This window comes from Propithecus coquereli, unplaced genomic scaffold (genome assembly GCF_000956105.1).
Source record: "Propithecus coquereli isolate 6110/MARCELLA unplaced genomic scaffold, Pcoq_1.0 Scaffold1, whole genome shotgun sequence".
Classification (NCBI taxonomy): Eukaryota; Metazoa; Chordata; class Mammalia; order Primates; family Indriidae; genus Propithecus; species Propithecus coquereli.
Window position 1 is genome coordinate 6,445,329 of NW_012133857.1, and position 26,102 is coordinate 6,471,430.

At 49.8% G+C, this 26,102-nt stretch overlaps 1 protein-coding gene across 1 annotated transcript in view; it reads right to left on the minus strand.

The window, feature by feature from the left end:
• The window catches only part of CCDC13 (coiled-coil domain containing 13), a 40,097-nt gene that overhangs the window by 964 nt on the left and 13,031 nt on the right, over window positions 1–26,102 (minus strand). The window contains exons 7-14 of the mRNA XM_012638291.1: window positions 23,959–24,117; window positions 21,113–21,289; window positions 19,475–19,681; window positions 17,272–17,411; window positions 16,654–16,737; window positions 14,869–14,991; window positions 2,756–2,910; window positions 303–417 (exon numbers count right to left, since the gene is read on the minus strand). Coding sequence (XP_012493745.1) covers window positions 303–417; window positions 2,756–2,910; window positions 14,869–14,991; window positions 16,654–16,737; window positions 17,272–17,411; window positions 19,475–19,681; window positions 21,113–21,289; window positions 23,959–24,117 — 1,160 coding nt within the window. The remainder of the gene's footprint in view (window positions 1–302; window positions 418–2,755; window positions 2,911–14,868; window positions 14,992–16,653; window positions 16,738–17,271; window positions 17,412–19,474; window positions 19,682–21,112; window positions 21,290–23,958; window positions 24,118–26,102) is intronic.

Sequence of the window (26,102 nt, forward strand, 5' to 3'; positions counted from 1 at the left end):
GCTGTCTCAAGGACAAGTACTAATTTGTAGAGGTCTACCCTCTCTCCTTTTCCATTGCTGCATTTGATGGGTTCAGCAACCCATACTTGATAGAATTTCTCTTTGAACTATGGGTCATCAGGGTCACGGCTGGGGCCCTCTGCCCTCTGCACTGCAGGCCTAGAACCCAGGCCCAAGCAGGACCAGCCTCTTGGGCAAACAGAAGTCAAAGGTGTAAGGGGAGGGACATAGTCCCTACTCTCCCATCGAGGCACCTCCACCCAGACAACTCTACCCTTTCAGGAAGGTGGGCAGGGAAGCACCTGGTAGTCAGCTCCTCCATCTGGGACTCCATGGGCACATCGGAGAGCTGGGCAAAGGATGGCTCCTTCTTCTCGCTCCCGGTCGGGTTGTGCCTGGTGTTAGAGGCGGGCAGACCTGCAGGGCAGTAGCAGCCACGTTCTGTGATGAGGCCACAGCCCTGTGCCAACACCTTCCTTCTCCTCCCCCTTTGCTGATGTCTGCTTCTCCACTTGGGCATCTCCTCTGGGTGCAGGACAAGGGCTGCCTCCCACCAGAAGCCCTCCCTGATGCCTGCTCTGCATTCCCCCACCCTGGCTCTGGCCTCTGCTCCAGCCCCGACGGCCTGCTTTGTACCAGGCTGGTTCCTCATTCCCACCTCCATTTTTACACTCTATAAGCTTCTGGTAATTTGCTTCCAACAAGAGAAGGCAGATGGGCCTGGGGTCTGGCCTGCAAGCTAAGCCTGAGTCTAGGCTGTAACTGCACCTGATGCTGTCACACCACTGCGCCCCCCACCAGTCCCCATCCAGGCCAGCAGCTCCATACTAGGAAGCAGGGGATCATGGTGCCTAGGGTCAGGGGTGACAGAATGCTCAGAAAAAGAAGACAAAGCCCAACTTGTGGGGAGCCTGGGTAAAATCATGGCATCAGAAAACCTCTGTGCTGAAAAGGGGGTGGTGTGGCCCGAAGGCAATCGCCTGGCATCAGCAGACTTGTCCTCACCCCCTGGCCTCTCCGAGTTGGTTTCCTTGCCTGAAAAAAGGGGATGATAGTTTTTGCCTCTAGAACTTCGTCAGGCCTCAATGAAATCACATTTGGCCCTCAAGATCCTCTGTGACTGGACCACCTCCTCAGCACCCCGTGACTCCTCCCACCTCACCTCACACCCCCACCCGCCTCACCACCTCCTCCTCCAGCCAAGCCTCCACCGAGGTGCCTTTGCACTTGCTCTTCTCCCGGGTTCCTGCCTGCCACACCCCTCCCCTTCCCCATCTCTGCTCAGGTGTCTGTCTCCCCTGTGGAGTGGAACTGCCACTGCGAATCCAGGCTCTTCCTTTTACAAATTGGCCAGGGGGAGGGGGGAGGTGGTGGGGCTATGCTCCCCGGAGTGGCAGTGCTTTGCCCACGTCACAGGCCAGCAGGTGGCAAAGGCCACATGGGCACTTTCAGGCAGTTGGCCCCACTGTCCAAGCAGGACCAAAGTGATTTTCCTGCTGTGGCTTAGCTGTCACTGGTTGGAAGTCGGCTACCCAGCAGGAGGTGAGCACGAGGCCTAGAGACACTATACTCCTAGCAGACATGTTCCTCAGGGCCCAGGAGGGAATATGTCACATTCCCCAGGAACCCTTCTCACCCAGACTCTCAGAAGCTCCTGGGCCCTGCTGGTGGGAGAGAAGAGAGCAGGCGGTTCCAGCTCCCACTCTGTGCTCTATTCTAGGCACATCCTTCTGAAACGTTCTGACCTCACGTGGGCTGGGCACTGAGAATGAGGGTCTCAGCTTCCTTGGCCCGGGCAGGATTGGGGATGTATGGGGTGCTGAGAGACGGGGCAGTAGGGGCAGCAGCACCTTGGCTGGGGAGGGTCTGGTAGGGGGATGTCCCAGGCCTAGCCCCTCCACACTGGAGAGTCCTCCTCCCTGGGAGTCAGCCCTCCCAGAGACGGCTTCTGGCCCTGGCACTCTGCACCCTCAGCTCGCCCCAGCCCCATAGGTTGCTGACACTGCTGGTCTGGAGACGGCACCTTGAGAACCACTGTGTTAGAGTGACAGACCTTAGTCAAGAACAGCATTCCCCAGCTTCCCCCTGCAGCTGCGTGTGCTCCTGTGTCTAGGACCTGGCCAGTGGGATGAGAGCAGAAGTGTCACATGCAACCTTAAAAGGTAAGGAGCTGGTTGTCTCCTTCCCTTCTCCCCTTCCTGGGCTGGGGGGGAGCTCAAGCAGCTATCTCAGACCAGGAGATGGAAGCTGCGTGTTGAGGATGGTGGAGCCACAAGACAGAAGGAGTTTGGGTCCCCAAACCTGTGGAGAGGCCACTTCAGCCCTGGTTGTATCAGCATGACTGCCGCTGGAGGACTCCTCTCCTGCTCCAGCCCCTGCTGCCATGGCCTCCCCAGCAGACCAACTTTGCCCCATGACCAACTTTGAACAAAGTTAGCTTAGGATAGAGGGTGGAGGGCTGGGGTAGGGGTGGCAGAGGAGGTGGTGGCTGAGGGCATTCAGCAGAGGCACTGCCACCTCACACTAAGGGCTCACAGGTGGCCGGAGCAGGCCCACGGGCCGATGGAGCTCTGGGGCCTGGGTTCTGCCTGGGGGAAGAGGCCACCCAGTGGCAGGCACAGGCAGAGCCCACCCTGATGGAGGCTCTGCTTCCCACACTGTCACTGAGGGGGCTGGACAGTGCAGCTCACTGGCTCCTCCATTCTCAGCAGGGCTGCCCCCAGCCCCAAGCTGGGACCCCTGCCCTGGCCCCTACCTGTTTTGTTCCTGGGGGCCGCTCTCTGCAAGGCTGGTGCCCTCCCGGGCTCCAGGCGCATCTTCTCCAGATGTTGCTCCAGCAGCACGGTGCGGTGCCGCTCCTCCTGCAGCTTCCTCTCTGACTCCAGGAGCTTGCTGTTGCTCTCCTCCACCCTGGTGACGAGACAGCAGGGATGCCACACCCTCAGCAGGCAGGGCAGGCAGCCCCCACCCCACCTGCTCAGGCTCTTAGGGAGGTGGGCATATCTTACACTGGTGGTGACGGGACTTGTTCCTCTTTATTTTTATTGCAGTAACACAGGAACATGCATTTAAAAATCATATAGTTCTCTCCAAGATTAAAATGACAAAATTGGCAGCCCCTGCCCAGCCCCATCACTTTAATTCCTGCACTCCAGAAGCAGTCACTTGTAACACTTTTAGCTGTTTCTTTTAATATTTACTGCCATATTTCTATAGATGCTTATGCTGCTATTTTTTAAGATTTAAATATAGTCTTTTAACTTCCTGTCATGCAAGATGAGAATTCAGTTTATTTTAGTACTCTCCCCCTACCAAACAGAATCACCTCTGCACTTTGTTTGGCCGAATTGATACTAGGTAGTGTGTCGGTTTTCTATCACAGCTGTAACAAATCATGCGCCCTAACAGGTAGCACACTAACCGTCACATTTCCTTTCTTATGTAGCAGCTTAATGCAAATCTATTATCTGGCAGCTCTGGAAGTCAGATCTCTAGCAGGCCCAGCTGGTTTCTCTGCTCCAGGATCCATAAGCTGAAATCAAGGGCTCTCATCTGGAGGTTCTAGGGGAGAATTCACTTCCAGGCCCATCCAGGGTGTTGGCAGGATCCAGTTCTACAGTTGAAGGACTGAGGTCCCTGTGTCCTGCTGGCTGTTGGTCAATTTCAGCATGTAGAGGCCACCCTGCCCCCTCCATCTTCCCAGCCAGCTAGATTCCCTTAGAACGCTTTGAATCTGTCTGACCTCTGTGACTTCTTCCACAGCATCTCTCTGAATGACCCCAGGTGGAGAAATTTCTCTGCTTTTAAGGGCTCAAGTGATTAGATTGAGCCCATCCAATAATCCAGGATAATCTTCCTATTTTAGGGCCCATAACAATAATTACATCTGCAAAATCCCTTTTGCCATGTAGCATAAAGCACTTACAGGCATAACAGCAGGGAGCAAAGAGCATGGCTACCAAAATCCTATCTACCGCAGGGAGTACGTGAGGACGATTCTTCAGAGCCAAAACACGCAGCACACTAATGATCACAGTTCCTTTCTTATTTAATTGTTTGCTTTTCCTGGAGTTAGTGATTGCCTTTTGCTTATCATTTTGTTCTGTATATGCCCATCATAAATTCATGGGCCTTGAAGACCTCATTATGTGGTTATTTCACATGAAGGATTTGTTTAATCTCGCTGGGGCTTGTGCTTAGGTCCTTCTGTGGCTAGGCATGGCATTCCAGACTCTGGCGACACTGAAGGCTCAGCAGCAGGGCTGAAACTCCCAGAGATCTAACACAAGCAAAGGGTCACGTGCACACCTGCACATCAGAGTGGCAGGCTTGAAACTGATGGTGTTTAAGGAAGTGGCCTTTCCACCTTGGTGAGGGGTCAAAAGGAACACAATGGCAACAATTTTGAACAGTATACAACTGCTAACACAAAACTGCATACTAACATAGTATGTAGCTATTGACAAAACAGATTGAGGCATGCTCCTTGAAAATTTATTTGCAAAAGCAAAAACCCCAAATGACCTAAAGGCCCATCAACAGGGGAAAGACAAATAAGTGGTGACATAGTCATACTGTGGAATATGATAGAATGCGACAGAGCTGTGCTGTCCAGCACAGTGGCTGCCAGCCTGATGTCCACATGCAGCTATTAAAACTAAAGTTCATGAAAATTAAATAACATTAAAAATTCAGTTTGTCAGTCCCACTAGCCATGTTTCAAGTTCTCAAAAGCCGTATGTGGCTAATGGCTACTGCATAAGAGTGCCAAGATATAGGACATCTCCATTGCTACAGAAAGGTTTACTGGACAGCACCGCTCTAGCAGTGAAAAAGAATAAAGCAGAGCTGTATGTGTGAACATGGGTAATCTCCAAGCCATAGGATTGGTGAAAAGAAGCAAGTGCTACAAGAATACATACCATTCTATACAGTGCTATTTATGTGAAAAATTAATGAAATAAAATTTCCATGCCTACCTACTCATGTCTGTAAATGCACGAACAAAGGTCTAGGAGGCTGCACCTAGATGACAGGGTGGAGTGGGGTAAGGAGCAAGCCTTGGCAGTGGCACACAAATTAGCTCCATCTGTTGGTTGTAGTGGCAACAAGGAAAGTCTGGTCCTGTGTCTGTATCAACAGAAGTTTACAAGGCTGAGGCTCTGTCTATCTGGGAGTTGTCGACTGGAGTCCAGTGAGTGGTGAGAGGTGGATCTGCCTGGCCTGCTGGAAGAAGGTGGCTGAAGCCATTCAAAGTGACTAAGCAGTGACAGCCCTTGGAGGTGACACCCTGGGCCCTAACACTCAGCCTCCCTGAAAATCTGCCACGTGGGGGAACTTACACAACTGCCTGGTCCTATTTCCTACTGAGGCTAGCTGGGGGAGGGAGGCACGAATCCTTCTTATCCACAATGCTCCTGCTGTAAACACTCCTGGTCATTGTACAGCTCTCGTGTACAATGATCTCTCGGCTGTGTCCCTTCCTCAGGGAGCTCCAGTCCTGAGAGAAGGCCACACTACTCCATCATTCATTCATCCACTCACTCACTCATTCATGAAACATGTACGGACTGCCCACATGTGCCGGGCACTGTTCTAGTGCCTGTCCTCATGGATCTTCCTGCCTTGCAGGAGAGACAGTCAATCAAGAAATAAGTGTGCATATGACGGAAGGATGGGGTAGGTGCTATATAGAAAATAAAGCACATAAGGAAGGAAATAGAAAGTCAGGGAGTGATGCTATTTTGAATGGAGATTGCCTGTCACTGCCACCTGCCATCTGCTGCTACCAATGACTCCAGAGGTCAGAACACCCAGGGGCAGAGGGAACCCACACCTGTGACTGGCACTGGCAGATCCAGGAGTGCGGTGAGTAGACAAGCAGGTGACCGTAGCTTAATAGAGGCTCCAGGCTGAAAATCAGAGAGGGTGTCACCCCGTTGACACAGACTTGGTGGGAGAGAGAACACTTACAAACACTTCAGCGAATTCCCAAAGAGATTTGAAAAAATATTGTAAGAAAGCTAACTGTGAGAAAGAGCTCTTAGAAATATTTTATTTTAAAAAAAGAGCATTTCTGAACTTAATCATCAGAAGCACTGAAAAATAAAATGGTCTTTGGTGAAACTCAAAACAATGATCTTGAAGATGAACTGTAGGAATTATCCCAGAACACAGAGTCAAAATAACCTAAATAAATGGCAGCTATTAGTGAACAGGTAAAAGATATGGAAAATAGGGTCAGAGGATCTAATATTCAATAATAGAAATTCAAGAAAGAGAGGGGAAAGTAGAAGAGAAGCAATAATGAGAAAATAATAAAATCTCCCTGAGCTAAAGAAAGACCTGAGTTTTCAGATCAACGGAGCTCAATGAGTACCAGGTACGATTACAAAAAATATACCCTACTATAGTTTGAATGTGTCCCCAAATTTCACGTGTTGCAAACTTAATCCTCAATGCAACAGTGTTGAGAGGAGGGACCCTTAAGAGGTGGTTAGGTCAGGAGGGCTCTGCCCTCATGAAAGGATTAATGCCACTTTCTGGGGAATGAGTTAGTTATCATGGGAGTGGGTTCCTGATAAAAGGAAGAGTTTGGTCCCCTTCCCCTCTCTCTTTCTCTCTCTTACATGCTCTCTTGTCCTTCTGCTTTCCACCATGGGATGATGCTTCAAGAAGCCCCTCGCCAGATGCTGGCACCTTGATATTGGACTTCCCAACCTCTAGAACTGTGAGAAATAAATTTCTATTCTTTATAAATTACTCAGAGTATAGTATTCTGTTATAGCAACACAAAATTGACTAAGAAACACCATTAGGCACAGCTAGGTATCATAACCTGAACTCCAGGATAAGGAGAAAAATCTTATAACAACAATACAGCTAACACTTTTTTGAGTACTTTCCATGGACCAAGTACCATGTTAAGGTACTGAATAAGCATTATTTCATTTATTTCTGTAAGCAACCAAGAAGATGTACTAATATTATTTCAAGAAGACACAGAAAATATAAACTTTTAAAAAGGTTGTCAAAGATCTACCTCCCAAAAAAATATCACGCCAAGACAGATTCTCAGGAAAGTTCTAGCTAACCTCCAAGGAACTGATCATTCTTGTTATTCTGACTATTCCACAATATAGAAAAAACAGACAGCTTCTTATAAGACTATTAAAAATTTGATTTCACAGTTAATGATAGGGTAAATGTATTAGTTTTCTACTGCTACATAACAAGTGACCACAAACAGCGGCTTAAAACAATACAAAATTTCCAGAAAATATAAACGATTCCTACAACTCAACAACAGAAAGATAAACAACCCAATTAAAAAAGTAGGCAAAAGACTTGTATATCTCCAAAGAAGATACCCAAATCGCCAATAACCACACAAAAAGATGCTCAACACAATTAGTCAGTAGGGAAATGCAAATCCAAACCACCATAAATAACACTTCAAACCTACTAGGATGGCTACAATTGCAAAAAATGGAAAATCAGTGTTGGTGAGGATGCGGAAAAATTGGAACCCTTGTACACTAGTGGCTAGTGGGATTATAAAACGGTGTAGCTACTGTGGAAGACAGTTTGCTGGCTCCTCAAAAAGCTACTCATAGAATTACCATGTAATCCAGCAATTCCACCCCAAAGAATTGAAAACAGGGACTCAAACAGATACTTGCACAACCATATTCATAGTAACATTATTCACAATAGCCCAAAGGTGGAAACAACCCAAGTGTCCACCAAGAGATGAATGGATGGACAAAATGCGGTATATACATGCAATGAGAGAGAAAAAGAGAGAGGGAGAAAAGAAAAGAAAAAAATCGAGGTAAGAAGAAAGACTACAAAATCCAATGCTATTGTACAAGAATAACACAACATAGTTCTAGGATCACCAGAGATATAAGATTCAACATCAGAACCAGATTAAAGGAGAAAATCATGTAATCCTTTCGACAGAAGCTGAGGCAGCATTGGCAAAATCATTAGCTAGTCCTGATTTTAAAAACTCAAAATATTAATAAAACGAGAATTGAAGGAAACATCTTAACACAATATTTTAAAATTAGAAGCCAATAACCCATCAATAGAGGAATGGTGAATAAATTATAGTGGATGCATACAATAAAATATTCTGTAACCATAAAAGGAATATGTACTGACATGAAGAGAATGTCTGCGATAAATTACTAAGTGAAATAGGTAGCAGAAGTGTATGCATAATGTATGATTTAATTTAAAAATTTATAACAAATTAAAATTTAAAAACAAATCAATATAAGGCTAGTGTAATTCAGCCAATGAACTGAAAACATAAAGGACTATGCAGCAGTTATTGACTCATCTGTGAAGGAGAGACTTTCTCTTTTGTTATAAATTTCAGTAATGTCTATATTTAGTTTTAACTTTATATTCCATTTATAATAGGGGAAATAATACACCAACAGCAAACACCACGTAAGATGGTAAAGCATGTAATGAATTCCCACAAAATCTAGGAATAATCAAATTCTTGATTTCTCCCCTTCTCCCCCCAAATGGGCCTTTCCTATCTGGATAAACGCCACCATTACATTCATGCAGTTGCTCCGCCCGAATACCTGGTAGTCACCCTTGCCTTCTTTTTCTTCCTCACCTTCAGCTTCCAATCCATCAGCAGGCTCTACAGCTTTTCCTGTACACACGCACCAAAGCCAGCCCCTTCTCTCTCCTGCACCCTCACCTGGCCTGAGGCTGCTCCTCCCGCCTGGGTTCTACAGGTGTCCGCTCGCCCTCAAGACCTCTCAGACCCTTTGATATTCTGATCATTCTCTTTGGACCAGTCATTGGCCTCACTGATTTTCTCTTCTTCAGTTGCTGTTGGGTCTAACCCAGCTAGAGCCTCCTTTGTCCATGGCTTTGGCCGTTTTTCTAACAGTTCTCCAATAACATGTGTGCATCGACCTCATAAAATTCCAAATATTTTAAATGACTTGCCTTTTTACTTCGTAAATGATTTTCATTCTATCCCAAGAGTCTGACCAAATGGACTCAATGCCAGTGTGAAATGAAGAATATTAAGTAGTCAAATTATTAGTGAGTGTTTTGATGTTCAAAACGTTGCTTTCAGGGAGACTGTAACTGTGGGGATGTTGATAAGAACATTCAGATCCGGAGGTTCCCCCCACCCAACAATCAGTTTAACACAATGATACAAGATCTTTATGAAGACATACATAATATTATACATTATATACATAACACTATATACATAATACGTAAATTACTCTCTTAAATATCAAGTAAAAATAAAAATAACTCTAAAGCATGTGCAATGGCATGAATAGTTAAGAGAAAATAACAATGTAAAAGCTGTGTGAAAATCACTTTTGGTCATAGCAATGCAGATAAAAACAACAATGAGACATTAGCATTACTTTAATAGTTTGGCAAAAATGTTAAAGATGGATAAAACTTAGTAAATGCGAAGGTATGGGGAAAGGATCGATAGTTCACATTATTGGTAGGAATGTAAATTACTTCATTTTAAGAGGGCAATTTGCCATGATTTGTGAACATTTAAAACGTACATATTCTTTGATTCAGCCATTCCACTTTTAGGAATTTGTGATACAGATATACTTCCACAAAAATGTAAGGATATGTTCAGTGTGAGTCTACTTTTTTGTATGTAATACATATGTACATATAGGTATATACATATACACATATGTGCATATATAAACATACTATGGGATGTGAAAAGAAAAAATTTTGGCAGTTTTAATAGTTCTTATCTACAAGGAATGTGGGATTGGGGGTTGGAAAAGGAAGCTTTTCGCTATAAGTAAGTATCACAGGAAACTAGTCAAAATTCCAGTAGCATAAGGCAGTGGTTTTAATGCCGACATGAAGGCAGAAGATATAAACTTGGGCTTCTATGACACAGCGAGCTGCATAATTTTGGAAGCCTCAAAAGTGCACCTCGTTTGTGATAAGAGGACGATGACAATATCCACCTACAAGTTCAGGGAAGTGGAAGGAAGCTTGTAGCCTATCAGGGCCTTAGAGGGATGGGGAGTGGAGGGGGCCAAAGTGCCAATCATAAGAAATGGAAACACAAGGACAACATTCATGTGTTCAGGAAACCCTAAGCCAATAAATTAGCATAAAGTACCTATCAGAGACCGCTGAAACCCCAAAAGCTCCACAGAAACAAATGCAGAACCACTCCACAGGAACATTTTCATAACCTAAGAGCTCCCACAAGAAAAAAAGTCCCGCTGAAGATAAGCTCACACAAACACAAAAATGCAAACCACACAAGGAAATAATTCACCATGAGGAGAGAGTCCCCAGACATTACTTAGGGTTCTAAGCGATGAAGATGATAGGACAACTTTAAAAGATTAAGTTTAAAATTAAAAGGCGAATGGCAAGAAATCTTAATGATAAAACAAATGCTATAAGAAAGAGAGCAGAGGTTTTACACACAAAAAATACAGTTATTAAAATAACTGTATTCATGGTAAATGAAGTCCAACTGAAGAGATTTAGTGAGCTGGAAGATAGGTTTGAAGAAATCACCCAGAATTCAGCCCAAAATATTAAGAAGGGTTAAGGGTTGTAGAGTAAAGAATAACAAAGTCTAACATACGTTGACTAGGAATTTTAGATGAAAAGAATAGGGACAATGGGGGAGACGCAACATATGGAGAGAAGTCCTTGGCAATATATTAGTCAAAAGTCCTTGGATTAAAAAAGGACACTAATTCCTGAGTAAAAAAAAATTATATATATATATACACAAACACACACACACCCCTAGACGCATCACAGCAAAACTTCAAAATATCAAAGAATATCTGAAAAGCAACCAGAAAGAAAGGACAAATGACAATCAAACTGATAACAGATTTCTTCTTAGCAACAGCAGATGCTAAAAGGCAATGGAATAGCCTCAAAATATTGAGAAAAAAATATCCATCAGTTTAGAATTCTATGCCCAAATTTCCCTTAAATTCTCATTCAAGAGAAAGGCATGATAAAGATATTTAAAAGGAAATAAAGGCTCAGAAGGTTTACCATTTACATGTATGTACCCACTGAACTGAAGTAAGGATGCACCTCAGTAAGAGGGAAACTGAACCCAAAATGAGATGAAAGAAGCAACAATGAGTGAAGATTTTTTTTTTTTTTTTTTGTGAGACAGAGTCTCACTGTGTTGTCCGGGCTAGAGTGCCGTGGCGTCATCCTAGCTCACAGCAACCTCAAACTCCTGGGCTCAAGCGATCCTTCTGCCTCAGCCTCCCGAGCAGCTGGGACTACAAGCATGCGCCACCATGCCCGGCTGATTTTTTCTATGTATTTTTAGTTGTCTGATTAATTTCTTTCTGTTTTTAGTAGAGACGGGGTCTCCCTCATGCTCAGGCTGGTCTCGAACTCCTGAGCTTAAACAATCCGCCCGCCTCGGCCTCCCAGAGAGCTAGGATTACAGGCGTGAGCCACCGCACCCGGCCGAGTGAAGATATTTTTAAACATGTTTGGACCAGTGCAATGGCTCACACCTCTAATCCTAGCTCTTTGGGAGGCTAAAGTGGGAGGATTGCTCAAGGCGAGGAGGTCCTTGAGACTAGCCTGGGCAACATAGTGAGACTCCATCTCTAACAATAAAAAAGTTTAACAATTAACTGGTCGTGGTAGCTCATGCTTGCAGTCTCAGCTACTTGGGAGGCTGAGACAGGAAGATCGCTTGAGCCCAGGATTCAAAGTTGAAGTGAGCTGTGATTGCACCACTGCACTCCAGCCTGGGCAACCAAGCAAGACCCCGTCTCTAAATAAATAAATAAAAATAAATATGTTGGCAAAAGGAAATGAATATTGACTATGTAATTTTCCAGACTAACTTGGGGAGCTTAATTTCGGTAGGTTTAAAAACAGGATGTGGGAGAGAAATATTAGAAAACAGCAACATGAAAAACATGGTGGAGAAATCAGAGTTAAAACATTCTAAATTTATTCTGTTGCTCAAAGTGATGAAACCATTGCCTTTAGACTTGCTGAGTTTTATGTTAAAAGTTAAGGGTAACCACTAAGATAACAGAGATAGAATGTGTAAACTTCTATCCAAACTTGCATAGAAGAAAGGGAAACAAAACTTGATCAATCTAATACAAGGGAGAAGAAAGGGGAAAAAGGAACAAAGAAAAATCATGGCAAATAGAAAATATTAGTTTAGGTGATTAAATATTGCAAAGATGAAAATGGGCTAAACTATACTGTTCAAACACAGAAATTCCCAGGTTGAATCTAAAAACAAAGCCAACTACATGCTTTTTTAAAAAGAGACATGTTTACTGACTTTTGCCACGGCAGACCAAACACACTATCCCCTCTTATTGTAAATTACTAGAAAATGGATACAATATAAGAAATAACTTGTTTTCAGACATTGGACACAGACTTGAGAGAGGGAAAAGGAAGGACGTGGGTTCTAACAACACCCCAGCTTTTTGCCTGAGGCACTTTCTGACTGTAGCGTGGGGCGGGAGAACCCCAGCACAGCACGGTGGTCTCACTGGGGTAAGGACAGGAGATTAGGGGCCTGGGTTGGGGAGAGGGGCTGAGGCAGCTGGAGTTTGCAGGGCAGAGTACGGGGAGTGGGGCAGAGAAAGGCAGAGGAAGACCTCCCCTCTGCAGGAAAGGAAAGGAGTAGATGTTGAAAGTCCCTGAGAAAGGAAGGTCCTATACTTTGGGATGAGAAATCCAAACAGGTTTGAGGGTGTCTGAGTGCAGAGGGTGGCTGGGCCCCCTTTTCTTGTCAGAGCCCAGGAAGACAGCAATAATCCAGAGGCGAAGAGGCAGTGTGTCTTGGCTGATGGGCCTGGAATAGCCTAAGTGAGTTCCCGACACCCCAAAATGACACAGAGCAGCAGCATGAACCCAGGGGCCCAACCAGGGCAAGGGCATCAGCTGACAGAGAGTTGGTGTGCGTGAGTGAGAGAAAGTGCCTCAGTCGCTGTGCCCTAGGTGCCTGGCCTGCCTCGCCTAATCCCAGCCCTGCGTGGGGAGGCTCGGAGATGCGACCTCACACGGAGAGGGCAGTGCAGGAGGACTGAGGCCCCCTTGCCGAGCTTCCAGCTGAAGGAGGCCAGATGCGTGACCCCAGTCAAGGTTTTGTGGAGCAGAATTACCCAGCCAACCCACAGATCATGAGAAGGCACAAACCATTGTGTTTGAGGCCATGAAATCTGGGATGGTTTGTTAAGCAGCGGTAGATAACTGAGTCAGGGAGCTTCACAAAACCCCTCCAAAGTCAGATGTAACTCAAGGGCAGTGAGAGAAAGCCTGAATTGAACATGTTTCTGCCATTTGATAGACCAGGGACTTGTACTATCCATTAAATTCAATTATATTGAAGTGGAAGATTGGAAAATTCCACTAAAGTGGAATTCTTAGAAATTTCACTACCAGGCTTTTTTTTCCTTGCGATCCTTACCTGGGCCCCCTCCTCACCTGCGACCTTGCCCTCATAAATCACCTGTAGCCTGTAGCAATTAATATACCAGGCTGTAAAAATAGCTTAGGACCCTGCCCCACTAAAGTTAACCGTGTTGTGACTGTGCCCCTCCTCCTCTCCTGCCCTGTGACCTTTCCCCTCATAAATCACCTGTAGCAGTTAGTGTACCAGGCTGTAAAAATAGCTTAGGTCCCTGCCTCACTAAAGTTAACCCTGTTGTAGCCATGCCCCTCCTCCTTAAGCAGAGTGTATAAAAGACTGCAATGCTCTTTGTCTGGTGCTCAGAATTTGGGGAGAGCAAATTCCCCTCTGAGCCTTGCCGGCCGGCACATAAAACCTGTATTGCCAAAATCTGTGTGTGTGTCTCTCGGTCTATTCTTGGTCAGCCCTGCTGTAACAATATTAATAGAAAAAGAATTATTATGTTCCTTTTCTCTAACATCTGAGTATGTCTGAAATTCATGTCCTTTCTATGTACTACTTGAAAAGAAAAAATTAAAGTTGACCACTCATCACTATTTAAGTAGTGGGCATCCATTGTTCTGGGCTTCCCAGACCCCTAACTCCTTCTTTTGATAAGAGTACCCCATTTTTCCCTTGGGCAGACTACTCCTGCATTCTGTGCACATCTGGAGGTACTTCCAGGCAGTGCCCTCACATGTAGGGTGGACGTGGGCGCAGCACAGGCCAGCCAGACCTTCAGTCCCAGAACCCGAGGGCACAGGAACCGAAAGCCACTGGCTGTGTCACTGCAGTGGCCCAGGAGACTGCCCGAGGGCTCCTACTACGAAGATGGCTGCACTTTCTTGGGCTCCTCTCCTGCTCTGTGCCTTGGAGTCTCCCGGCAGTTTTCAAAAATGTGTCTTTCACTTTAGCCAGAACCGGTTTCTATTGTCTGTCATCAAAGAGCCCTGGCTGATACATGATACGGCCTGTTGGGGCAGAAACTCAGTGGTGTCCTTTATATTTTTCAGTGTGGAGGTCACATGGTCGGGCCATGTGTTGGCATGCGTGCCTGCAATTCTTGCCAAAAGAGTCACTTGAGTGAGGAGCGCTGATTTATCTGAATGGAAGTCTGTCAACAACCCTTTGGAGAAAAGCATACCTCCTGGTTCACCGCCTTGGGCCACATGCCTCCCCCTCTGCCTCCCAGAGTGGGTGGGGAACCTGCGGCCTCAGGGCCACATGCGGCCTTCTAGATCCTTGAGTGCGGCCTTTTGACTGAATCCAAACTTCACAGAACAAACCCCAACCCCGTGGGAGCCAAGCTCTCAGGTGAGGTGGACCTTGTGGTGGATGAGGCCTGGCCCCGCCCCCACCCAATGCAGGCCCACGAGAGAGCATCCCTGGGCACCATGTGTTACCGTTTCTGCAGGACAGTGACAAATTCGGTGAGCCGGTCACGTTCCACCTCAGCAGCCTGCCAGAGGGCCTTGATCTCTGTCATTTGTGTCTGCCAACCTTTTTGTTCTGGGGAATCTGAGAACCTGAGACCAGGGCAGAGGGCAGAGGTCATCTGAAGCCTGAAGACATACACTTACCCCTATGATGGTGGGAGGGGCTGAAAGGACATGCAGGGCTTCTTGGAGATAGCCAGCCCTTCTTCATCCTCCCCACTGGCTTCTTCTCAGCCCCCGTTTCTGGCCTGCTGAAGTCCCTAGCCCTCACTTAGCTGGCTCCAAAGCTGGACCCTACCAGGGCCAGAGTTGCATTGGTACCTCTGTCCAGCCAGTCCCTGTGGGGGCCTGAAATTAGTCTGGCTGCTATGGAAGCTGGCTCTGGGGGCGCTAGGGAGCCTGGGGATCTGTGTGGCCTCTGGGACCTGGCCGCCCTGTCCTGTGTCAGGTGTGCCCAGGCTCTGTGTCCCTGCCAGCCTGTCCCAGCCCTCCTACATCTTCTGGCCTGGCCCCCAAGCCCAGCCCACTTTCCTAGAGCCTGGTTAGCTTTGTGACTTGGTCAGTTTTCTCCAGCCCTGACCAAACCCCTCACTGATTCCTTCCTTACCACCGGGCCCACCCACCACCCCTTACCTGGGGCTGGGCCAGGATAGAAGGTAAGCTCTGCCCCCTCTCCAACCCCTATCTTGTCACCTGCAGGAGGGGACTGTAAGCTCCATCAGGGCAGGGCCGACGCATGATTGGGTTCAGGAAATACTTGTGTGTTGTGGAAGGAACAAGCCTGAGAACCAGCAGTCTGGGCAGCCGAGGAGCACGTCAGCTCCTGCATCCTTGTGTAGGGACCTTGAGGGCTCACCTTGTCCGTCCGCCTGCTCCCACTACTGTGACTAAAACCTCGAGAGACAGCCTGCTCATTCTCCTATGCTGTGACAAGGCCTCCCACCCTCAGGAGCATGGCATGTGCCCTGTGGCTCAGTATTAGCCCACTGTCCCCCAAGTGCCCCTGTGACCCCAGCTGATGAGGGGGGCAGCTGCAGAGCTGGCTTTGGTCCACGGTCCCTGTGCTACCAAATGTCAGGCCGAAGGGTCTCAAGTACTTTGGGGAGACAGCAGCCCAGAGAGAGAACTAATCTGCCTGGAGCCACACAGATGGGGGACTGGGGCCACTCAGGCCGTGCCTGAAACCTGAGCTGATTTGCCTGAGGGGTCGGGTGGGGATGCTGACAGCAGGAGCATGGCTCCAGTGGGCAGCGGGCAGGGGTGGGGACAGGGCTTGGAGGCAGGACAAAGTCACCCTTGTCTATGAGCTGGCAGTAAGAACAAAGGGGCCATTTAAGCCCTTTGGCTTCATTCTATCAACAAAGAGGGCCCAGAGGGCTGAGGAGATATCAGTGGTTTAAAGCGGGAACCCATATCCTGTGAAATTCTCCCCCTAGAGACTGGTTCTCAATGAGCAAGAGAAGGTGAGGGAAGGTGCTGGAAGCCGGGCCCAGGAAGATTCCTCACGTTAACTGGTAGCAGGAAGGAACACTGGACTGGGAGTCAGGAGCTGAGATTCTAGCTCTGAGCTGCTTGCCTATCACCTTGGACAAGACATTGACTTCGCTGAGCCTCCATGTCCTTACATAACCTGGGAAGAGTCCCTGGACCTTGCCTGGCCTCAGTTTCCTCTCTGTTTAATGGGATGGGAATACTGGCTGAGCAAGCAAGAACGAGAAGGACTGTGAGGGTCTGGGGGTCCTGGGTTCATACCTGGGTGAGGTCCCATGGGGACTGGGCAGGGAAGGCCTCGTGAGAGCAGATTCCACCAGCGTATGGCCCAGGCTGGTCACGGAGCTGTGTGAAGGCGGAAGGGGCCCATCACCATGGGAAGGCAGAGTGGGCCCCGCTGGGCCTCACGTCTGCATGTGAGGTAGACTGGAGGTCAGCAGGGATCTAGGGAGCCTGAGGGGTGGCCAGTGCTGGCCCTTGCAGCACCCCTGGCTGGGCAGCCCTGTGGATCTGCTGCCCTTCTTTCCAGAACTCTTGCTTGCTCAAAATGAGACAGAACCAGAAGACATCGGAGTCTTGAACGATCCAATACAGGTCTATTCGAGGGTCCTAGGAGCAGATGTGTTTTGAGGCCAGCTCAGAGAGGCTATCACAGGGAGCTGCAACCAGCATGCTCTTGAAGTAATAAAACCTGGGCCCAATTGGCTCATTCCTGCAGATGCAGAGCTAATGTAATCGGAGAGGCCCACGTATTGGAAGAACAGCAGCATAATCATCTTAAAATTGCGCCCGTGGCTTCCCATCAGAGGCAGCAGGAAACAACCTTTCTTCTGAATAATTAATATTCACCTTGCAACCCCCACCCCATTTTTTTCTTACCGAGAAGATCCAAGCCTGCCGACGTGACTGCCTGCCGAGGCCGGGGACTTGGTCAGGCCCGGGTCCTCCAGGAATTTGGAGTAGGCGGGGCCGACCTCGGGACCACGGGACCCCTCACCCGCTCCTTTATTCCGAAGATACTGTAGGGAACAGATGTTGGTTCGATTCTCAGGGCTTTGGCTCAGAGGCATGGAGAAGGCAGGAGGGGGCCTTGGCTTGATTTCGAGGCTTTCAGAGGATATGAAAGAGGCTTCTTTTCAGGAGTGAAAAGCGAGGCCTGTTTGGGGAAGGCACTGCTTGCATGATAATGACATCTAATAATGCCTCTCTTCAGAAAGGGAACTGCATGGCGAGAAGACGGTGATGGGGCCCAGGAAGCTGTTCTACATTTGGGTTCCAGAGGGAGATGCGTGGCCCCGTGTGCAGTGCAGGTCAGAGACTGACGTCTCCGAGTGGGCCCACTTCTCTGGGCAGCCCTACCCACGTGTGGATGAATTCCAGGTGTGACTTGAGGCCAGCTGCCTGCGTCAGCTGGAACACCTGGACCTTCCAGACACCCGGAGCCAGAGAGGTTGGCAGGGCCTCAGCAAGGGCTGGCAGCCTTGGGAGGAGGCTGGGCCTCCCAGGCCCCTTCCTCTTCTGGACACCTGGTGGGCTGGGCTGAAGAAGGAGCATTAGAGGACCTTCAGCAGGAGGTCAGGCCACCACCAAGGAGGGGACAGTTCGTGTGAGCCCCTAACAACCTGGCATGTCCTCCAGCCCCACCCATTCTGAGAAAACTTGCAATGTGTGCCAACTTGTCTGTTGGGTAATGCTTGGCCACCAACCAGCTGGTGACCTCTGAGGTAGGAACAGTCTTCTCTTGTGTGCCTGGAGCAAGGACAGCAGTGAGATGAAAATGCTGGAATGTTCCTGTGTGCCCCTTCAGACTTCCCTTCTGCATGAGCTGGGGTGGGGAGCAGGGTAAGGACTACAAGGCAACATCCCACTCACTGCCACGCATACTCTGTTCCCAGGCCTTCCTCACGCCCCAAGGCTCTCCTCAGTCAGTCCCATGGTCCCAGGCTGCCCTGGCCTCTGCGGATGGAGGCTGCTAGGGCCGAGGGGCTCTTGGGCTCACGCCTCTGACCGGACCACGGATCCATGGTAATGAAGGGCAGGGCTGCTCTGTGACATGCCTTTGGCTGGACCAGTCAACCTCTCAGTGTGCCAGAGGCTGTGAGGCTCCTTTGCAAGAGAGAGACCTGTGTGCCTGTCAAGGATTCCTTCTCCCCAGAGGCCACCATCTTCCTCCCCCAGCACCAGCACCGCCACAGGTAGCCCCAAGCTGTGCCCTCAGGGCACCCGCCGAGACAAAGTATCTTTAGGAGCTCACTCATTAGACAAGCATTTATTGCATATCTACTGTGTGCTTGGTCTAGTGCCAGGCGCTGAGGCACCATAGTCTGGCCCCCTCAGGGGAGTTAAGGGGAGAAAACAAGCAAATAACCAACCAGGGTGGGAGAAGTTTGGCTTGTGGATGCATGGGGTGTTAAGAGGGTACCCAGGAGGGGCTTCCCAGGGAGCCCATGACTAGGTAAGACCTGAGGCCAAGGGACAGCTGGCCAGAGAGAGGCAGCGGGGAGGAAGGGGAAGGGGAAGGAAGGGTGAGGCATGTGCACAGCGCTGGAGTGAGGAGCAAGCAGGCCCATATGCGGCCGGAGGGAGAGGAAAGCGATGAGTGAAGAGAAGATGCAGGAGAGGTGGCAGCAGAACTAGTCCCATGGTACCCTGCAAGCTGAGTGTAGAAGAGTGCCTTTTTTTCTCCCATTCTGCTGCCTGGAATGTGAATGCAATGGCTGGAGCTAGAGCCACCATCTTGGCTCACGAGGATGAGTGCCGTAGCTGAGGATGCGAGAGGGTGAGCTGGAAGGAGCCCACATCCTTGAGGACTGGATGAGGCTAAGGGTGACAGGAAGCCATGGACAGATTTAAGCAGAGCAAGGACACAATCAGGTTTGTGTTTTAAAAAGGAAAGATGTGTACAGAATGGGCTGGGAAGCCAGATAGAAGCCGGTGGCCAAAGTGGAACCAGGAAGGATGTGGTGTGGCCTGAGTGAAGGCAGGTGGAAAGCAGTGGAAGGAGCTGAGATTTCTCTGGATGCTGGATGGACTTGCTGAGCCTTGGAAATGGATTCTGGGGCTGGGCCAGCGCCCTACTCACCTGCACACTGAGTTGCCCGATCTCCAACTCCAGCTGCCGCACCTTGGCCTCGCGCTCAGCCACCATGGCCCGCAGCTGGGCAACGAGGCTGCTGCTCTGCTGAGCTTCGCTGTGGCGCTGCTGGTCCAGGTGGTGCTGGGACGCTCGCGCCTTTTCCTCCTGCAGGCCCAGGCTGCCCAGAATCTCCTGCAGCTGCTTCAGTTGGTCCTGGGGGCCAAGCAGGGGGGCAGGTGGGGCAGGGAAGGACAAGAGCAGACTGCCTCTCCCACCCCAAAGCACACAGGAATCTAATGGTGACTGTTTCCTTGAGAAGCAGGAACACCTCCCTTGCCTGCCCTCACCGGGGGTCAAACCAGGAGGTGGGAACCATGCCCTTATCTTGTCCTCAGCTTCCTTCTCTCTGAGTTTGGGGCTGAGAAGGACACCCAAGTGGCTCTCAGGGACAACAGATAGCAGCTCACATGGTGGCTCCTCAGCCGGTGGGGGAGATATTTGAGGAAAAAGAAAGCCTGATCCTACTTTGCTGGGAGACAGTACCTGGACCCCTTGCCAGGGATCCTTGAGCACCTGGTCCAGGCCCCATCCCCTGGAAATACCCCCAGGGAGACTCCCAGGGCAGAGGCTTCCTGTCTGGGGCCAGCAGAAAGAACAGTGTCAGTGATTTGGAACAGGTGGGGCTGTTGTCCTCACCTCCTACGGAGGAAACTGAGGCCCAGAGAGCATATTGCTGATGAATAGCAGGGCCAAGCCTGGTTTGCAGCTCTCATCATGCCACCTTCTGACAAAGACGGTGGCATGCAGGGACTCAGAGGACATCCAGCCCTGTACCTTATTTTGAAAACTGGCTGCTGAGGCTCAGCGAGGGGATGCACCTGGCCTAGCATCACACAGTGAGGTGCTGACAGAGGCAGGCCTAGATCGCAGGTCTGTGCCCCACCCACCACCCCGCCGTGTGACATGATTACGGACAAAGGCGAGTGCCTGGGCCAGCACCCCACGAACGCTCCAGCCAAGCCAGGCATGGTCACCTCTGGGGCCAAACTCTGGGCCGCCTCAGGTCCCAGAGAGAAAAGCCTGGGCTGTAGGGTCAGGAAGGCAGTGCAGCCCTGCTAATCCAGGAAGGTTTTATAGTCAGATGAACCTGATTTGAACTCAGCTGTGTGATCTCAGATGAGTTACCTAACAATTTGAGTCTTACTTTCCCCATCTGTGAAATGGGATTATAATATATGTCCCTAGGAGCTGTGTTGGGGACTAGCCATTATAAAGCGCCCAGAGAGGAGGGCCTCATGCCATCACAGAGGCAAGAACTTGCACTGACTCCCTCAGTTGTCCCTCCCAGTCCTTGCTCAAAAATAACCCAGAGTGTAATCCCATCTCCTCCCCCTCATATGTCTCTTTCTCCTTCGGGATCCATGGGCCGAGGGGCTCATGCCCCACACTGCCAACATCACAGCCCCCTATGTGCCTTCTGAGCAGTTCCTGTCCCTGGGGCGGGGGCGGGGCTTTGGTGCTGGGGCCCATCCGGTTGTGCCGGTGGCATTGTGGGGTGAGTGGGGGCTCACTCTGCTGGGGCTGGGGCCCATCCTTTGGGGGCCGGGGCCTGGCTGCTGCCCTGCCCGAGTGGCGGGGCCGTACCATGAGGGCGTCAATGAGCTCGTCGTCATGCCTGCCCTTCTCCACCAGGGTCCCCAGCTGACTCCTGAGGGTCTTCACCTCACTGGACAGCACCTTGTTGCGAGACCTCATGCCCTCGAACTTCTTTTTTAGTTCTTCAAGCTCCCTCTGGAGGGCGTCCCGCTCACCAGCAAGTTTCTGGAATTAGAAAGTGAGGGCGTGGCAACAGGGCTGAGTGGGACCTGGCCACGTCTGGTCCCTCGCTCCCACTCACTGGAGAGGTCCGGGAGGATGGGGGCACTTGTTGAAGGCCACAGTGCAAGCCAGCAGAGCCGGGCCAGCCCTGAATCCCAGCCCAGGCCTCTCAGGGATGTCACGAGGCCCACAGCCTCTGGCCCCGGCCCTAGCACATGACAGACAGCACTCCTCCCCTCAGCCTGAGACACATGCGAGAAAACCCACGTTCCCAACGTGGCCAGCTCTGGGTGTGTCCTCCAGAGAGCACAGCTGGCCCCCAGCTGGGGAAAAGAGAGAAGCCACACTTGAGTGAAGTGTTCTAAGCCTAGAGGTCAAACTGCAGCACCTCACCCCACCACGGGCCAGAACAAGGGAGGTCCCACCCGCCACTCCATCCTCTCACTTCCTCCACAATCGTCCGACACGATCCCCAGACTGCACCTTGCTTTGTCAGCTACAAACCGGAAACTCATGTGCAGCACCCCTCTTTGGAGTCTCTCATTCATTCATCCCTCCATTCCCAAATGTTTCCTGAGGGCCTACTATGTGCTTAGTTTACTGCAGATGCTGGGAATCCAGCAGAGAACAAAACAGAGCCCTCGTCCCCAAAAAGCTGCCATCCTAGTGGGGAGACAGATAATGTCAAATCATGACAAATGCCAATTGAGAAGTGGGGGGAGGGAATAGGGAGACAGGGCACGGTCAGGGAAGGCCTCTCTGAAAAGGTCGCATCTGGGCAGAGACTGAAGGAGACGAGGGGAAGAGCGAAGCCTGGGCTGGAACAGCGTGGCTGGAGCTCAGAGAGTGAGGGGCAGAGGCCAGATTAGCCAAACTCTTAGAGCCAAGGTGAAGACACTGAGGAGGGTCCTGGGCCATGGGTGACATAATCTGACTTGATCCTGAGGGTCAATTATTGCTAGAAAAGTGTTTTCAGATCCTTGATGAAGTGAATCACAGAAATGCAAAATTAGTAAGACACGAGGCATCTACAGCACACAGCCCTTTGCACGGAGGCAGCCATTGTTCACTTGCTGCTCTCCTGCCTACGCGCTCCAGGCTCTAGCGGGCGCCTGGCAAGGAAATGCACACGGGAAATTGTTTCCTTCTACCTACCATTACAGCTAACATCAGCCCAACCCTTCCAACATATTCTGTTCTGTGGAAATGTGTAAGTCCAAGCTAGGTGCATTTCAAACCCAACACTTCCGAATCTCAACCCCTTTCTCCCCTTGGACCCACTCCTTATCTCCCCTACCCACCCTCTCTACTCCCCAGGAGTCCTTCCCAATTCTTCCTACTCCTCTCCCTTCCATGTGCAGTCAGTCACCGAGCCCTATAAAGTCTACCTTCAACATCCCAGGTGTCCGGCCCCCCACTACAGTCCTGTCTTGGTGAGGTCCCTGGTCATGTCTGTTTTACTGTTCTGCCCCCAGGCCTCTTCCAACCCATTCCCCTTCTTCCTCCAACCATGCGACCTTTCCAGAATGCACGGCTGACCATGTCCCTCCACAACTCAAAACCCTTCAGTGGTTCTCCACAGCCTTCAAGATACACCCCACAGCCCTGGCTGGCACACAGGTCTAGTAGGCCCTGGCGCTGCCCACCTCTCCAGTCTCACTGTCCCCCCGAAGGTCTAGAACGCTGGGAGGTACAATGTGGTGATGGTCGCAGCGTTCCTAGCACAAGGCCTCACCTGAGGTGGCACTCACAAATGGAAGTCTCCCTGTGAAAGGGTAAGGCCTACTGTTAAGTAGCCCACTGTCGGGGCCACTGAAGCCGGCCTGCTGTTGGGTTTGCCAGCACCTCCTCCTGCTTCTGCTACTTCCTTTGAGGTAGTCCCCACTCCCACTCTCAGTGCAAGTTTGGCGGGGCTAACTCATCCCCCAAACCTTGGGGCAGGTGTCTGAAGCTTGGCCAATCACAGCACTCTGTACCCTTAGCCACAGTGATTGGCTCAGGGATGGCCACATGACCTGAACTAGACCAAAGACACCCAATTCTGGGACTTTGTTGGAATTACTGGGAAAGAGAAGCCCTTTGCCTGTGGAGGCTGGGTTGGAGGATAGACCTGGGACTACGGGGGCCCTGTGGGAGATAGTAAAGCCAACGCAGGGGAAAGTGGAGCTGAGATCAAGTCCCCCCAAATCCCTGGATCCATCTGCACCTGAAGCTGAGCCACCTCTGGACTGTTCATTTCCATGCGCCAATAAATGCCCTTTGTTGCTTAAACCTGGTGGCGTCAGAGTTCTGACACTCCCAGGCCAACCTGCCCACTCCATCAGCCAGGAACTGTCTTCCTTCCAGCCCATCCAACCCCATCGTAGCTCCGGCCATGACCCTCCCCCTTTCCCTTTTACACTGGAAGTTTCAGGTACAGCATCTCCAAAACAGCCAGGAAGGGGCCACCCAATGTTCATTGCATGGGCTCGGGGTGAGGCTCCAGCCAGACAGCTCGAACTGGATTGAAAGGAAGTGAGGGACATGCACAGAGGCGACCCAAGGCCCCAGGTGTCTCCTGCCTAGAAGGGATGGCTCAGACTTCTGGTCACATGTGCCTCAGAGCCCTGCAGGTGCAGTCATGCTCTCCCAGCCTCCGCGCCCAGCGTACCCGCTCCCTGGGCATGCATTACCTCCCAGCCTTCCTGCTTCTCTCTTTCCAGGCTGCGGATCCTCAGCAGGTTTTTCTCCTGGGCTGACAGCTTCCTTGGGTCTGGATGGACAGGCTCATCACTGGCCGTTCCTGCAGACTGGCTCCGGGTCTGGCCCAATTGCTTCTCAAGCTCTCGAATCTAAGGGCAGTAAAACTTGTTCCATAAGGGGTCTGCAGTCAAAGACTCTACCACTCGGAGGTGCAGTGGGAGACCCCACTGGGCTGAGGATTGAACCAGCATTCCACATGGTTGTGGTAGCCCCACACGAGGGGGACTGGGGTGGGAAGATCTGAATTGGCATCTTGAACAAAACAGCAGAAGACACCAGAGAGGTTTAGCTTAGAAAAAAGCCACTTCAAGGCAAATGAGAAAAATCACCGCATCTCTGAGGGGCTATTTGAGGCCGAGATGCGGACGTGTGGTCTGAGGAAGCTGAGAGGAACAGGACGGCAGGTCTCGGTACAAGGAAGACCTGTCGACCAGACAGACCGCTTAAGGCTGGGGGGGGGCTCCTCAGGAGGTGGTGGGCTACTTGCAGGATACTGCCGAGGGAAGGCAGGGTTTGGAAGCTGAGAGATTGGCTCAAAGCCTCACTGTGTGACTGAGCACAGGTTACTTAACTTCTCTGAATCTCAGTTTCCTCATCTGTAAAACGGGCCTAAGAGTACACCCTGCATAATATTATGAGAATTCAGTGTCCCGAGATTGCCCAAGCCTGGGAATCTTCCAAGATTCTTCTTGGAATGAAAAATCTTAGGGCTCACTCCAGACCAACAACTCAAAGCTGCAGGGGAAGGTCCTTGGAATATGAATTTTAAACAATTGCTACAGGTGATTTTTAGGATTAGGCAACTAAGAAATCCCAAGATGGTCCAGGTGAAGCCCCCAACACAGCCTGGCCACATGGGTCTCAGTAAGTGGCAGGTAGATGTCATCCCACAGAACAATGCCTTCATCACTCTGGGGCTTAAGCAGTTAACTCCTTGGGTCCTTCTTACCCTGGTTTCCATGTTGACTTGCCCAAGTGACAGAACAAAGTTGGTACACCTGAGCCGGAAAGGAAGCAAAATCCACCAGGATCACGGGCAAAGGACAGGATCATTGCCCTTTGGCAAGAGCATTGAAGGCACTTTTAGCGCCCTCGTGCGGCAAAGTGTGGTAATTCCATTTAAGTGTTAAAGAACAGTGTTACTTTTGATCATTTAATGTAAAACTTAATAACAATAATAACTGATTTGTTGAGTGCTTATTATGGCCAGGCACTATTCTGGGTGCTTTGCAAATGTTATTTCATTTAACTCCATTTTACAGGTGAAGGGACAGAGGCACAGAGAAACGAAGTGATTTGCCTGAGGTCACAGAGCTAGGAGACCAGCGGTCACATTCGAACTCAGATCTCTTGAACACCAAGGCCACACAATGATCATCAATTACAGTTTCTTGGAATTTTTTTTCCCCTTTATGTTGGCTTCAAGAATCCCACGGGAAACCCTGAGGATAAAAGCCACCCAGGAACCCTGGCCCTTGAAGTTCTGGGAATGAAGGTGATGTGTTTGGTGAATAGTGGAATGCACACACCTTCTCATGTGTTTCTCAGTTTGGAGGCAAAAGGGGAAAATAATCGCAGCTAACCTTTGTCCAGTGCTTCCTCCGTGCCAGACACCATACTGAGTGCTTTATAGATACTGACTCATGCAGTTTTCCCCACAGCCCTGTGGGGTGGGAACTGTTATTATCCCCCTTATACAGATGAGGAGTCTGAGGCACAGAGAGGAAGGAACTTGCTTGACGTCACAAGCTGGCGAGTGGAGAGCTGGGATTTGAATCTAAGCAGCCAGGCCTCGGAGGCCCTGCTCTTAGCCGCTTTTGGTATGCTCCCAGACATGCAAAAATAAAGACGGAGACAAGGCTAAGTTTTTGTTGGGCAGTTAAAACTTTCAAAAAACTACAAGCATCTGGACAAAACTGGAAAAAGCCTACAATTACAACAGTCACGCAAATTTACGGAAACTAGGGGAAAAATATGCCTGGAGTAAAATAAATCAAACCAAAGGCACTGGCATTTGTTAAGCTCCAGAGCCTGGCATGTGGTAAGTATTATATAAGTGCTTCTTCATTAAATA